Genomic DNA, 12,227 nt, shown 5'->3' on the forward strand with positions numbered 1-12,227 from the left:
AGTACAGGGGAACTGTCACTTCCCTAGTCCTAGTCACCCCACTGGTCCTGATACAGGCCAGGCTGCTGTTGGCCTTCTTGGCCACCTGGGCACACTGCTTGGTTCACACAATACTGGTGTGCTCCAACCCCCCGCCCAGTCTCTTATTCAGAAAACATGCATATTGACTAACAGTAAGAGCTACACAATATACAGAACACGGCATGAAAAATGACCAGTCTTGGAAACGTAGCCCTTTGTATAGTACCTACGAAAAAAGATTGCGGCCGGGCCTGAAGCACGCATGCCCTAACCATGCAAATCCTGCAAATACACCATCAACCGCCTCCACTCAGCGCTGCAGAGCACACAAGTCACTGAAAAGGTTCTGGTGACACTGATGAGCTCTGGATTAGGGAAATGCCACTGTTGCTAGCACGGGAGGATGCCCACCCTCCCACGAGTAGGCGCAGAGTCTCACACACAGAGGACTCACTCCATTCTGCTATGCTGGGACATCTCCACTGCCTAGGCAGGGGTGAACGATGCCTTATTCCAGTTCCATGTTATTTTGCCCGATTCTCCCAAATTCCAGCAATCTGCACATTTAAATCCATAGCTGCTCCTTCTCTTGGCTCACTTGCTAAAGAAGCTGCCCATCCGCTGGGTAAGTTTGATGGCCATTTAACAAGAACAAACAGGGAAGGAATTCTGCAAATGGAAACCAGGAAAAATGGGCAGAGAAGTGAGATTCAAATTAACGCCTGGGTAGAGGGAAATGGTGTTAAAGTCCAGACACTTTTCCCAAGAGGCAAGAGCCAAGGGGACGCTCCGGGCACCCATACCGACTGACCAGCCACCCACGCACAGCTCGAAACATGAATGTGCAATCACATCTCACTGACAAAGATCCTTTACTTTTCATCCTTCCATTTCCATGAGTCCCTCAAATTTCATACTTCCCAGTTCATAGGCAATGTCCCACCAATTACTGGGGATTAGCGGCATGCTGCTGATTTATAGCCTTACCTAAACCCAGACACAGAACAGCATTTTCAGCGGGATTTGCACACATGAAGAGCAGCAAATTTTTGCCTAGGGCATGTTTATATTTTCAGGAAAATGTTTCTCATGTTTACTTATTGGACTAGTAGCAAAAGCTCTTACTTTAGAAATCAAGTTTTATTTATTGGCTTTGTCCTTTACAGAATGCATCTTGCCTTTTACTGTTTGTTCAAAGGTTTATTTTTTTTATTTTCCCTCTCTCTGTAACTATAATTTACCACTAGAAGACACTATTTTTGTATTTACAGCTGCAATATATTACAGGGAATAAATAAGCCTTTGTTACAAATGCACAGGTACAGTGCTTTCTTCCTGAGCTACCTCAGAAATTCAATATGCATAAGACAAAATAGTTTAAAAAAAAAAACTTTAAAAAATTCTAATTTGGGGTAAACAGAAAATTCTCTGTGAAGGTCAAAGGCACAAAATGTTTGTTACTAAGTAGAAAGCATTCTTTCACATTGGATAAAAAGCAACACTTTATTAAATGGTCATTTCTAGCCTGTAGTAAGGCTGGCCCATCTGGTCTAATGACAACAGAAGGACAAGCATCAGTGACAGGAATTGCTGTTCTTGGGCTACAACAGACCCAAAGCTCATAGAAATTAAATGGTAACTTCAGGCATGTACTTGGAGTTTGGCCTTTTTCCTTGCTGAAGAAGTGACTTTTGGGACACAGAAAGGTCTCAAATCTCCCCTATGAAGAAATTGTCATTTTTGCTTTCTTCACTCAGAAAGTCTGACATGAAGACAGGAAAGTAAACAAGTTATAGAATGATCAGTCTCTTAAAATATGTATGTGAAGTCACTATATGCGTTACAAAATACAGCCTAAGACATTGATGATCTGAAGACTTGGTACGGAAAATTTTTTCTCCCCCTTAGTACTTTTCAAATAAAGATGTCAGGAGCCACTTTCATTTGTCAGAATCAATAACAAAAGCTAATGAAAATGCAATATATCTTTTAAATCAGCAATTTCTTCCCCCACAAAGATTGCTGTTCAACTGGCACATTGCGTGCTGTTAAAATGGTGCAAAGGGAGAACTTGAGATGAGTGGCAATGAAGCTGGTGTCCTGAAAGGTCTGTCGGTAATTCCTTAGAACTAACAGACACAAATATCTTTAGCTATGATGTTTATTATCGCCTTACCATCACTGCGCATCATCCTGTTTGACTTTACCACCCTCTCAGGATATTCTGCTCTGTGTCCTCTTACTCCGAGCAAGCATTTAGCAGGATTGTGAGACTGCACATTTATGTAAAATAAATAAATCAGATTTAAAGCAGTAAGGATTCTCTAAGAGATGGTTGCAATGACCAGGGATGTACGTTCTCCAGCACACAAGTCCATCCCTATCTAATGCAGCCATCCCCACGCAGCCAAGTGCAGCCCCTGACTTCCATACTCCACGATGCTCCCAGGTGACGCAGGTTGTATTAACAGATGACCTTAACAAATTTCGAAAAAACACCACCATCTGTCAACTAATTAGCACCCACTGGCAGCTGGGAGCACAAACATGGCCTGTCCGAGGGGTTGCAGAGTGCAGCAGCTCTTATAAGAGCTGCTGTCTGACACAGAGGATGGCTCTAGCTGTCCCAGCAGTGGGCACACCAGCTTCCAGTGCACCTGGAAAGCTGGGGAGGTGCCAACTTTAGATCTGAGACATCTTATGATGGGTCGTTACCAAGGGCTCTGTTACACTGTCTTTACTTTCTCAGCTTTGCTGTCTCAGCATTACGCACTGACATTTTCACACAGAGGCACTTGCACAACATGCTCCAGAGCTGGTAGCACCTACATTTCTCCAAATATCAGGAACTTCACGTTGGAAAATGCTGCATGCCCAGCACATAAAAGAACACCACCACCCTCCCCCTCAAAAAACAAACAAAACACTGAACTACCAGCCACAAAAAAACCCTTATCTAAATCCTTCCCAAGGATGTGGGAGAACTTCCTACCCTGGTGATTGCCCATTTTTGCCCACGCAGAAAACACAACAGCTTACACCTTTTTCCACTGAGCTCTCTTCAAAGGAAGAGTATGTGCTAGAGGAGAGGCAGCTCATCCAGCTATAACCCAGCTTCCCACAGATCTCCTTGCAGGTACATGTTCATATGCCTGTGTCCTCAGGTACCTAATTGGGAAACACCTGGCTTGGACAGCCTGATTCTCACAGTGCAAAGATAAGAATAATAAATATTTATAATTTGACTAAGCAGAAAGGAGAGCGGTTTGCGTGACTTGCTGCAGGCTCACAGCCTGACTCAGTGGCAGGGCCAGGATTAAGCTTAAGGAGTTCCCCACTCTCTGGTCCATGGTCAGCTTACCAGCCTCTGCACTGTCAGGGTTGTTGCCTCATGCCACACTGCAGAAGAATGGTGAAACACAGCTTTCCACGCTGTTATGATTCACCTAATCTTTTCAGATTTATTAGGTACAGCAGATCAGTAACATAAATGTTCCGGAGAGTTTTCATTTGTTAAGCAATCGGTTCCCATCTCTTATGTTACACCAGAAGCGTGGTCAGTTTTCTGGTTTGAGCCTGCAGCAGACTGCTTATGTTTCATATCCTCTATTTTTAGTGCCTTTCAGGGCTAAAAGCCACAAAACAGCAAAGCATACAGAGAATCAAACCCCCTCTTTTCTCATGGAACAAAGAAAATCCTCAGCACCAGCAGACAGAAAGAGCTTTTTGTAGATGTCCACATAAGTCACAGGTATGACTTCACAGACTTTGACCCAGCATATCCACATAGCTGTGCATCCCTGACATGGCAAACATTTTTATTTTTGTCTATTTGAGAAGGGATTAGTTTCATATTTCTATTTCAGAATTGACTGAATAGCAATTGATCCCATCATCTGGATCTATACGCTGACAATATATCTACAGAAAGAATTTATACTAATAAAGTATAATACACTACCTGCTTTTCTTCCAAACTTATTTGCAATGCTTCCCACATGTTTTGATTAATTGCCACAAGTACATGTATGGAACAATTTTTTGCACGTTTACTAATCAGCTTTAGTCCCAATACACACAAGAATTGGATTCCTTGTGTCTTGCTCAGACATTATTCCACTTTATCCCTTGATGCTGGTATGTAAAAATGAAGGTGCATTTCCCCCTGTGCATCCATGCTACAACACTAATGTCACTCTAGTCTAACACGCCAGCGGCTTTTAAATATGGCATTCGTGGCATGACATTTTAGCGTTTGCTTCAAGATGGGATTAACTGTGAAATCAAATCACGCTTACCTTAACATCTGAACCGCTAAAATTAGTCCAGACTAAATGGGAACCTTCATCTGTCTTACGACTCCCGTGGACAGTGACACTTTATCACATTAGAATTACAGGTTTTTTACTAAAAAGGAAACTTGTGACTGATGTGCAACATGAGAAAAGACTCAGTGCTATGTGGTGGCAGAGTTCATGCAGAGGGCTATGTAAATGTCTATCAGCAGTGTAGTAAAAACGCATGTGAAGAATGGGTACTTTTCTCCCCCCGTATATCCTCCTGAAACAGATAACTAACCTTCTCATGAAAGCTGCAGGACTCCAAGAACATTTACTGTGATTTTTGGGAACCAGCAGAACACCGGCCTGACCTTGAGAGCTTGATGCTCTGGCCAAACCCTGCCACCCTGTCATGCTCTAGGACCACCCACAATTGGGCTCGTCCCGTCGATGGGAACACACGAAGGGAAACCTCTTCCCTCAAAAAACTGCAGTTCTACTTCACCTCTCAAAAACTCCACCAGAAAAGATAAAAAGGGTGTTGCTTGAGTACTGCCATATCGCAGCGCCCTGTGATTGCTGTCTGGCTCCTTAGGTTGCCTTATTTATAGAAAGGGTGGAACAGGAAAGTGATTTTGATTTATAACCCCCATAATTCTTTCTGTTTTGTAACAAACACGGCCCAACCAGTACAAGCAGTCTAGCTCCGGGATGTTCAGAGGTCTCTTGCCCAACAGGTTCAAATACTTGGCTCCGTCTTCTGTATGAGAAGTGAGCAGTCCAGGTAACCCTTAAAAATAAATACTTAGAGCACTTGGAAAACTAATAGGTTCCCAATTCCAAGGGGGATTAAAAAAAAAAAAAACAACAACAAAAAAAAACCCAACAGAAAACTCACTACACATTCCCATTGCAGAAAGTTTTACAACCACTACTTCCTTCACACCATGTTCCCAATATTCTCTGATGGCTGAGAAGGAACAGTAAAATGAAGAAACCCTCGCCAAGGCACTTTCAGTAAAAATCTGGACAGGCATCCTTTTAAAGAGACTGACATATATCCTAATTGCTTTTTATGAGATGATGAGAAACTCTACAATTATTATGTGTATTTTGATCTGCACTGATACATAACAGCTGCAGGAAATTACACACTGCACTGTACCTGCTGCCAACTTATCCCTTTTCTAGCTTGTTATTAACCGTTCTCCTTTTTTGAACTTGCAGCGTCTCCCACTCCAGCCACCAAAATGGAAGAAAATGCCAACACCAGCTTTGAAGAAGATTTTGAAGGGCAGGCAACACACACAGGCAAGGAAACTAACTGCATTTTTTTTTAAATAAGCTAAACTGTCCCTGTTCACTGGGGAAGCCCAGAATTCAAGTAGATCCAATTGGTTTGCCAAACCCCTTGGACGGAAACATGGGCTCCAAAGCCAAAGAGAATGTATTTTGGAGTAAGTGATGCCCCTCACAGAAGGGCAGGTGACACTGAACTGATCTTTATGCCAGTCTTCCTCATAACTGAAGCAAATGGCAAACGCAGGAGACAACTGAAGAAGCCACCAACAGCAATGGCCCAATGCAGCTCCTGTTGGTTTATTGCTTCAGTCATGAATAATGGCCTTTCTTCTTCGGGGGAAAAGAGAAGAAAACAGAAGAGCAACAAAAACTCTCACACACTAGAACTAGGTTGTAAGGTTTCACTATAAAGGCTGAATTATTTTTTCTTTCGTATAGAAGGAACATGCAGTGCTAAAAGCAAACCTATAAATCCTTTTGGCAAACACAGCATAGCATTTAAAAGCTTTGAAAGCATCCTTGCTCAGAATCACAATTCTTTTTAATCCAGCACTCAATCACCATGATTTTTATGAGTACTGACATTGTATTCAGCTCTAAAGACGGGTATCACTTCATCCCACCCCAACAACAGGTAACTATATGGCAATCATTCCCTCCTCTGCTCCGAGGGCTTCTTTTTCTTTGTGCTATAGTAAATGTAGCTCTTGTAATAACTCTTTCTGGGGTTCTTTCCAAGCCATTCTTGCTGCTGCTGGTTAAGATTATTATATACGTATATTTTTTTTAGGGACCCAAACGTGGGGCACTATATCCACACCTAGGCTTCAAAATAGTTTTGTAAATCAGGCTACTGGACTGTTATCACTATGCCAAGAGGTTCAGGCTAATTCCTGCTTTGGAATCTTGTTTGCAAAAGATGAGGTCACCCTCCCTTTCCACTGAGGTGTGTAGTGCCTTTCGCCACCACTTCAAGACGTTGAAATTTAATCCAAAACCGAGTCTTGGCAACTGGCAACACCACATCTCTCTTCTAAGAGGGAGAGCTGCTTACCTAGCCTTTTCTAAATTTTCCATAGAAATAAACTTCACTCTGAAAACACTAAAATATTCCTTGTTTTTGCTTTAGAATCTAAAAATGTAGATTAACATTTTTGTTTTGAAAAACACCACTGGAATTTTGAAATTTATTTTTTTTCCCCATTTCAAAATTTAACTGCTTTAATTAACCATCTCCGAAGACCAAGATTTGGTCTTTGGCATTACAAGATTTTAGCATTACAATCAGAATTATCATAGCATTTTCTTACAGGTTACTCTTCCAGTGGAACATGTATGAACTTAAAAACAACCCCAAAACCTCAAGTGTCCTGTATTCTTAGTTTTACTCTAAGTCCCTAAGCATGTTACATATTCAAATACACCGTCTATAAAGAAATGCAAATATGCTTCTACGAAATACTAGTTTTGGCCAACATGTCAGTTTTAACAGGTTTCGACATTCTCATCCTTTTTAACTACTCGTGTAGTTCACCACAATCCTTTTACAGGATTCTGATAGGAACCAGACCACCAAAGTGGTCTGTCTGTCTTTCTTTTGCAAGCTAATGTAATGCTTTGGTCACAAAGCTCTGCTTTTCAGCAGTCCTGGAGAGTGCTCTGGAAGGAAGAGGGGCAGACGGATAAACTGCAGCACAGGACAAAGCATCAAAGAGCAGAAACTTCTTAAGACGGCTTCTTGTGGCAACCAGTTTCTCATCTAACTTCATCTCTCTTAGGGCCCAAAGGTGTGATCAATGACTGGCGGAAGTTTAAATTAGAAAGTGAAGATAGAGACTCCTTATCCTCGAGCAAGAAAGAAATTCTTAGACAAATGTCTTCACCACACAGATCTTTCAGTAAAGATGATAAAGACACCAGAGACAGATTCTGCCGTAAGGTAAGTAAAGCAAAATAAATTAATTTTGATTCTATGTAAAACATATCAGTTATAAGCTAGAAAATCCTGAATTTGCCAGACTTGATTCCTTTGCAATTTAGCAGAGCTCACACCATAAAGACAGAAATAATGCACGTCCAACCATCTATCTACTACTCTCTCAAGCAAAGTCAAACTTGAGTAAGATAAGCAGCATATTTCACAACACCATATCACACAACACAGAATTTGACCTTTCTTCCTCCCCTCCCTGCCTCAATGCTCTATCCTCGGTTAAGGCAATGGAAAATTTTTAACACGTTTAAAACCCTACTAGTCAGGATAGAGCTCTGAGCCTGAATGTCACTCATTGCCATTTACCAGTTCTGAAAGGGGGGGACCCAAAACACCCAAATCCACAGGAATTAAACTTTGACACCACTACAGTCACTGGCAAAATTCCCACCAACTCTGGAAGATCCAGAAGTTTTTTTTCCAAACATGGCAACTATCTTCAATACCATCAAGTTGACATGCAAGTGTTGAGACAGGATCTTCACCCATCTCTTGAAGAGACCTTACAGAGTCACTGTAGGACATGACTGTACTTCTGGCTAAGCTTTCGATGTGATGCTCTTTAGACAACAACTTAGTCTCTTCCTGTTTCAGTGCCAACAGATGACCACTTACTAATATAACATTCTCTCAATATTCACAGATGAGCATGCAGGAGTATGAATTAATTCATGATGAGCAAGAAGATGAAAGTTGCCTACAAAAGTACCGCAAGCGCTGCATGCAGGATATGCATCAGAGGCTGAGTTTTGGGCCAAAATACGGTTATCTGTGCGAGCTGCAGAATGGGGAACAATTCCTGGAAGCCATTGAGAAAGAACGCAAAACTACCACCGTCATCGTCCACATTTACGAAGACGGCATCAAGGGCTGCGATGCTCTTAACAACAGCTTGACCTGCCTGGCGGCCGAGTACGCCACTGTGAAGTTCTGCAAGATCAAGGCCTCCGACACGGGGGCTGGAGACCGCTTCTCAAACGAAGTGCTTCCCACTCTACTTGTCTATAAGGGCGGGGAGCTTCTGAGCAATTTCATTAGCATCTCTGAACAATTCAATGAGGAGTTTTTTGCTGTGGATGTGGAGTCTTTCCTAAACGAGTATGGGCTGCTACCTGAACGGGAGCTTCCAGCACTGGGAAATGGCAACACGGATGAGCAAGATGTTGAATAATTAGAGAGCCATGGTCCTTACTGTCTCCCTTTCCTCTTCATTATGTTGTAAATCAATCTCAGTAACACCCATCTCATTTAGAGAAGGCTGTCTTCACTAATTTATTTGTAAGATACATATATATAAACATTGCCTAACTGTTAGTATGTGAATTTTACTTAAAACACATACAGTCATGTAAATAATTACTTCCACATCAACTGCAAGTAATAGGAAGAACAGGAGATGATATTGGTGATCTCTAAGAAATTCAGGAAAAAAAATAATTAAACATTGAGAGCCCATGCGTGTCTCCAATAAGCACAAGAGCTTAATGTCAACAGGAATGGGACTGATCCATCCCTTTGTGTACACAAAAAACCCATATCCATGCTCTGGAATTATGGCGAGTCCTGGCTCCTCTGGTTCACTCCTACTGACTTCAGTAGGACCAAGATTTCATCCTGCAGTTTTAAGGAGAAATAGCCTGATGTTCTTGCACTCCTAAACAGCTTAGGTATCTAGGATATTATTTTACGCTTCTGCATTTAACTTGCAATATTCATGAAAATAAAGACGTTAGCTCAGCGCTTCTGTAAGTTTGTCATCCAAGCAGCTAACGCAGCCACATTACCAGCTAATTTCAGTTCATTGTTGCTCCCTATTTTGAACAGTAATATTTAAAATGTCTGTGAGTTACTGAAAAAGTATATTGTGCTTATGTAATAACTCTGAATAAAGCTTAACAGCTCTCAAAACCTGCCATTGGAAGTGTGAAATACATTGGTAGTATGCAACTCTAACCTTAAAAACATGTGAAATATTAGCAAGCACTCACTAGACATTTACTAAACTTAAAGTTTTAAGGTTTGCCAAAGGGATGCTGCTGAGAACCACAACGTAACAATTTATCTGAGAAGACAACACAAGGTGAACTCACTATAAACCTTCCTCTCTCTCTCTGTAGATGTAAAAAAAATCCACATCCTCCAATTCTGATACAAAACAACAAAACATGTCCACATTTCAACGATTTCTTTTGCACACTGGCAAAGCCGAAGACTGAATTTTACCCTGAGGACAGAAATATCTGTATCTTACTCTGACGATAGAAATATCTGTATCTTAACCGCATACAATTTTGCTGATAACATTTGAGAGAATCAAAATGTTAAAGATTATTTTCAGTACTCATATGACTCACCAGTTTTTATTTGATCTGATAGTTTCATGTTTTGCTCACTTCGGAGTGCTTTGGGTCAAGATCCCACCATGGAAATGTCACCCTGTGAAATTCTGCAGATGGATCAGTAAGAATTGAGTATTAAGTGGCCAGCACCAAGGAACCATTGCTCCAGTGATATAACCCACACATTAAAAGCAGATTCTTATCACTCTTTTAAACACATTTTTTCCCTCCACTTTTCGTTCACTTGCAAAATTCACAGGGGCAGCTGAAAGTTACCCTACTTTCCAACAGATCTGCACAAAGAAACAATTCCACTCAAAAAGATTTGGGAAATATAACCCTGCAAAACATTACTGAAGGAGTCATGAGATACCCTTTCAAACAAAATGATTTAAACTCAACTTATGCCTTGTTTTAAATAATGGTTAAAAAAAAAAGAAAGAAAGAATATATATCTTTTTTATTTGTCCAATTTTAGGGATTCTCAAAATGCTCCTGAATTTCTACTTTTAACATTGTTTTGCCATGGATTAATATTTTAACAGAGCACTAGAAACCTCACCTCATTGTACACTAGGCAACACGAATCAAGTTCCTGATCATCTCTTAACAATGTACAATCTTCTTCAACCTGTAAAACAAATCATTTTTTTATTTGACGAAGAATTCAAATAGCATCTTCCCAAAATTTTATTTCTGTGTTGTAGATTTCTGCATGCAGGACTGTCATAAGTTTTTCTGACAGAACTCCAGGTGGAATAAAGCTTTTCCCTTAGAGCAGTCCTTTTTCCCCTTACGGAGGCATGATGTTTACTCCTCAGCTAAAATCACCTTCATCTTAACATTTCATTTGCATCAGTCGCTTGACTCTTCAGAAAGCCACCATTTGCAGATACACTTAATGCTATGAAAATCTCATGGCCTTAAAACAGGTTACGTAGTAAATAATGAATTATCTTCTATCACAAGAATAACCAGTTCCTTAAGCAGCAGGACAATATTCGCCTTGTATTTTTTCATGACATGTTTTAAAGAAGAGGCATGAAAAACGTCTGTCCTCTACACACCAGAAAAACTCCAAGTCACTGGTGGGAACTTAACATTCTTGAGAACTTTCCTTCTTTGTCAAACTTGGTTCAAAAGTTATTAGACTGCACATCAGCAGCCCGCTCACGTAAGCTTCACTTCTTTGAGAAGCCAAGCTGTAAGCAAAAAAACCTAATAAACAACAACCACCACAGAAACTACATTTATAGGTAGTTGTAAGAAATAAGCTGACACTCCAATTTAAGAGACAGATTAAGCATGCTTAAGCAGGATTTCCTTCAACCTGTAATTTAAAAAAAAACAAAGAAAAAGAAAACATACATGTGACGCCAAGCCTCAACCGAAGCTCATGACTAATGAAGTTGCAAATAAAGCTCTGATCACTGCAGTCATCCATATTTCTACAGAAAAAAAATAATTAAAAACAAAAAGCAAGACCTGACTCAAACATTGTGCTACTATTTGGAGATTCTTGAATAACAAAAAGTAAATGCTTTAATAAACACATGGGAGCAGCCTTCCTGCCACCCTTGGCTATGGTTACTCTCCCTTTTGACTCAAAAGTCAAGAGACCCCAAGTGTCCTCAAATACTCTGATGCAGACGAAAATGGAGGAGAGGAAGTACTTAGCAATGGTGTCCCTGCTGAACAAACTGCTAACAGAAGCTCTAGTATGTTATGCTGAATGCTACCCTCGATAAGCAAGGAATTATAAACGCCATTGTACAAGACCACTGAGGCTTTTTAAAACTACATAGCACAGAAAATAAGGTGTCTGTAAAATTATTCCGTAACATCAATTTTAGAAATACACCAAGAAGAGACAGATTTTCAGATGCGGAAGTCCCAACCATTCCTATAGTTTCTTACATATTAGAATAAAGATCTATTTGCAGTCATGTATATGAGTTAACAAACCTCAATTTCAGCCACGATGGAGTTTTCACAAACTGAAAGACTCAGAAGACTACATGAGTAGTAGGAAAAGGATATATCTATATGAAACCTGAGCAAAAGTTAAGCAGCGTTCTAGAAATACTTATAAAAGGTTGCTTTCCCTTTTTTTTTTTCCTTAAAAAAATAATTTTCTTACATTATCAACGGCTAACAGTAGAAAAAGGATGGGAAGCAAGAGGACAACAAAATCCCCTCTTGATTAGTTCTGTAATTCTTAGACAAGTGAGAACCTGCTTTCTTCTACATCCACTACTTGTCATGGCTGGAACTCTCAATCTGTAGATACAA

At 40.4% G+C, this 12,227-nt stretch overlaps 1 protein-coding gene across 1 annotated transcript; it reads left to right on the forward strand.

The window, feature by feature from the left end:
- The first annotated feature begins 5,536 nt into the window (after positions 1 to 5,536).
- PDC (phosducin) lies at positions 5,537 to 8,767 on the forward strand. Its single transcript, XM_054210580.1, has 3 exons — positions 5,537 to 5,612; positions 7,382 to 7,542; positions 8,240 to 8,767. The coding sequence occupies exons 1-3, from the start codon at positions 5,552 to 5,554 to the stop codon at positions 8,765 to 8,767; spliced, it is 750 nt and encodes a 249-aa protein (XP_054066555.1). The 5' UTR covers positions 5,537 to 5,551.
- Positions 8,768 to 12,227: the final 3,460 nt, after the last annotated feature.

Source organism: Rissa tridactyla, chromosome 8 (genome assembly GCF_028500815.1).
Source record: "Rissa tridactyla isolate bRisTri1 chromosome 8, bRisTri1.patW.cur.20221130, whole genome shotgun sequence".
Lineage (NCBI taxonomy): Eukaryota > Metazoa > Chordata > Aves > Charadriiformes > Laridae > Rissa > Rissa tridactyla.

What these genes read in the sequence shown, in the direction of transcription:
- PDC (XM_054210580.1), top strand. Translation starts at nt 5,552, where the DNA reads ATGGAAGAAAATGCCAACACCAGCTTTGAAGAAGATTTTGAAGGGCAG. An exon ending in AGGGCAGGCAACACACACAG is followed by an intron (nt 5,613 to 7,381) that starts GCAAGGAAACTA and finishes CATCTCTCTTAG; the next exon opens with GGCCCAAAGGTGTGATCAAT. An exon ending in GAGACAGATTCTGCCGTAAG is followed by an intron (nt 7,543 to 8,239) that starts GTAAGTAAAGCA and finishes CAATATTCACAG; the next exon opens with ATGAGCATGCAGGAGTATGA.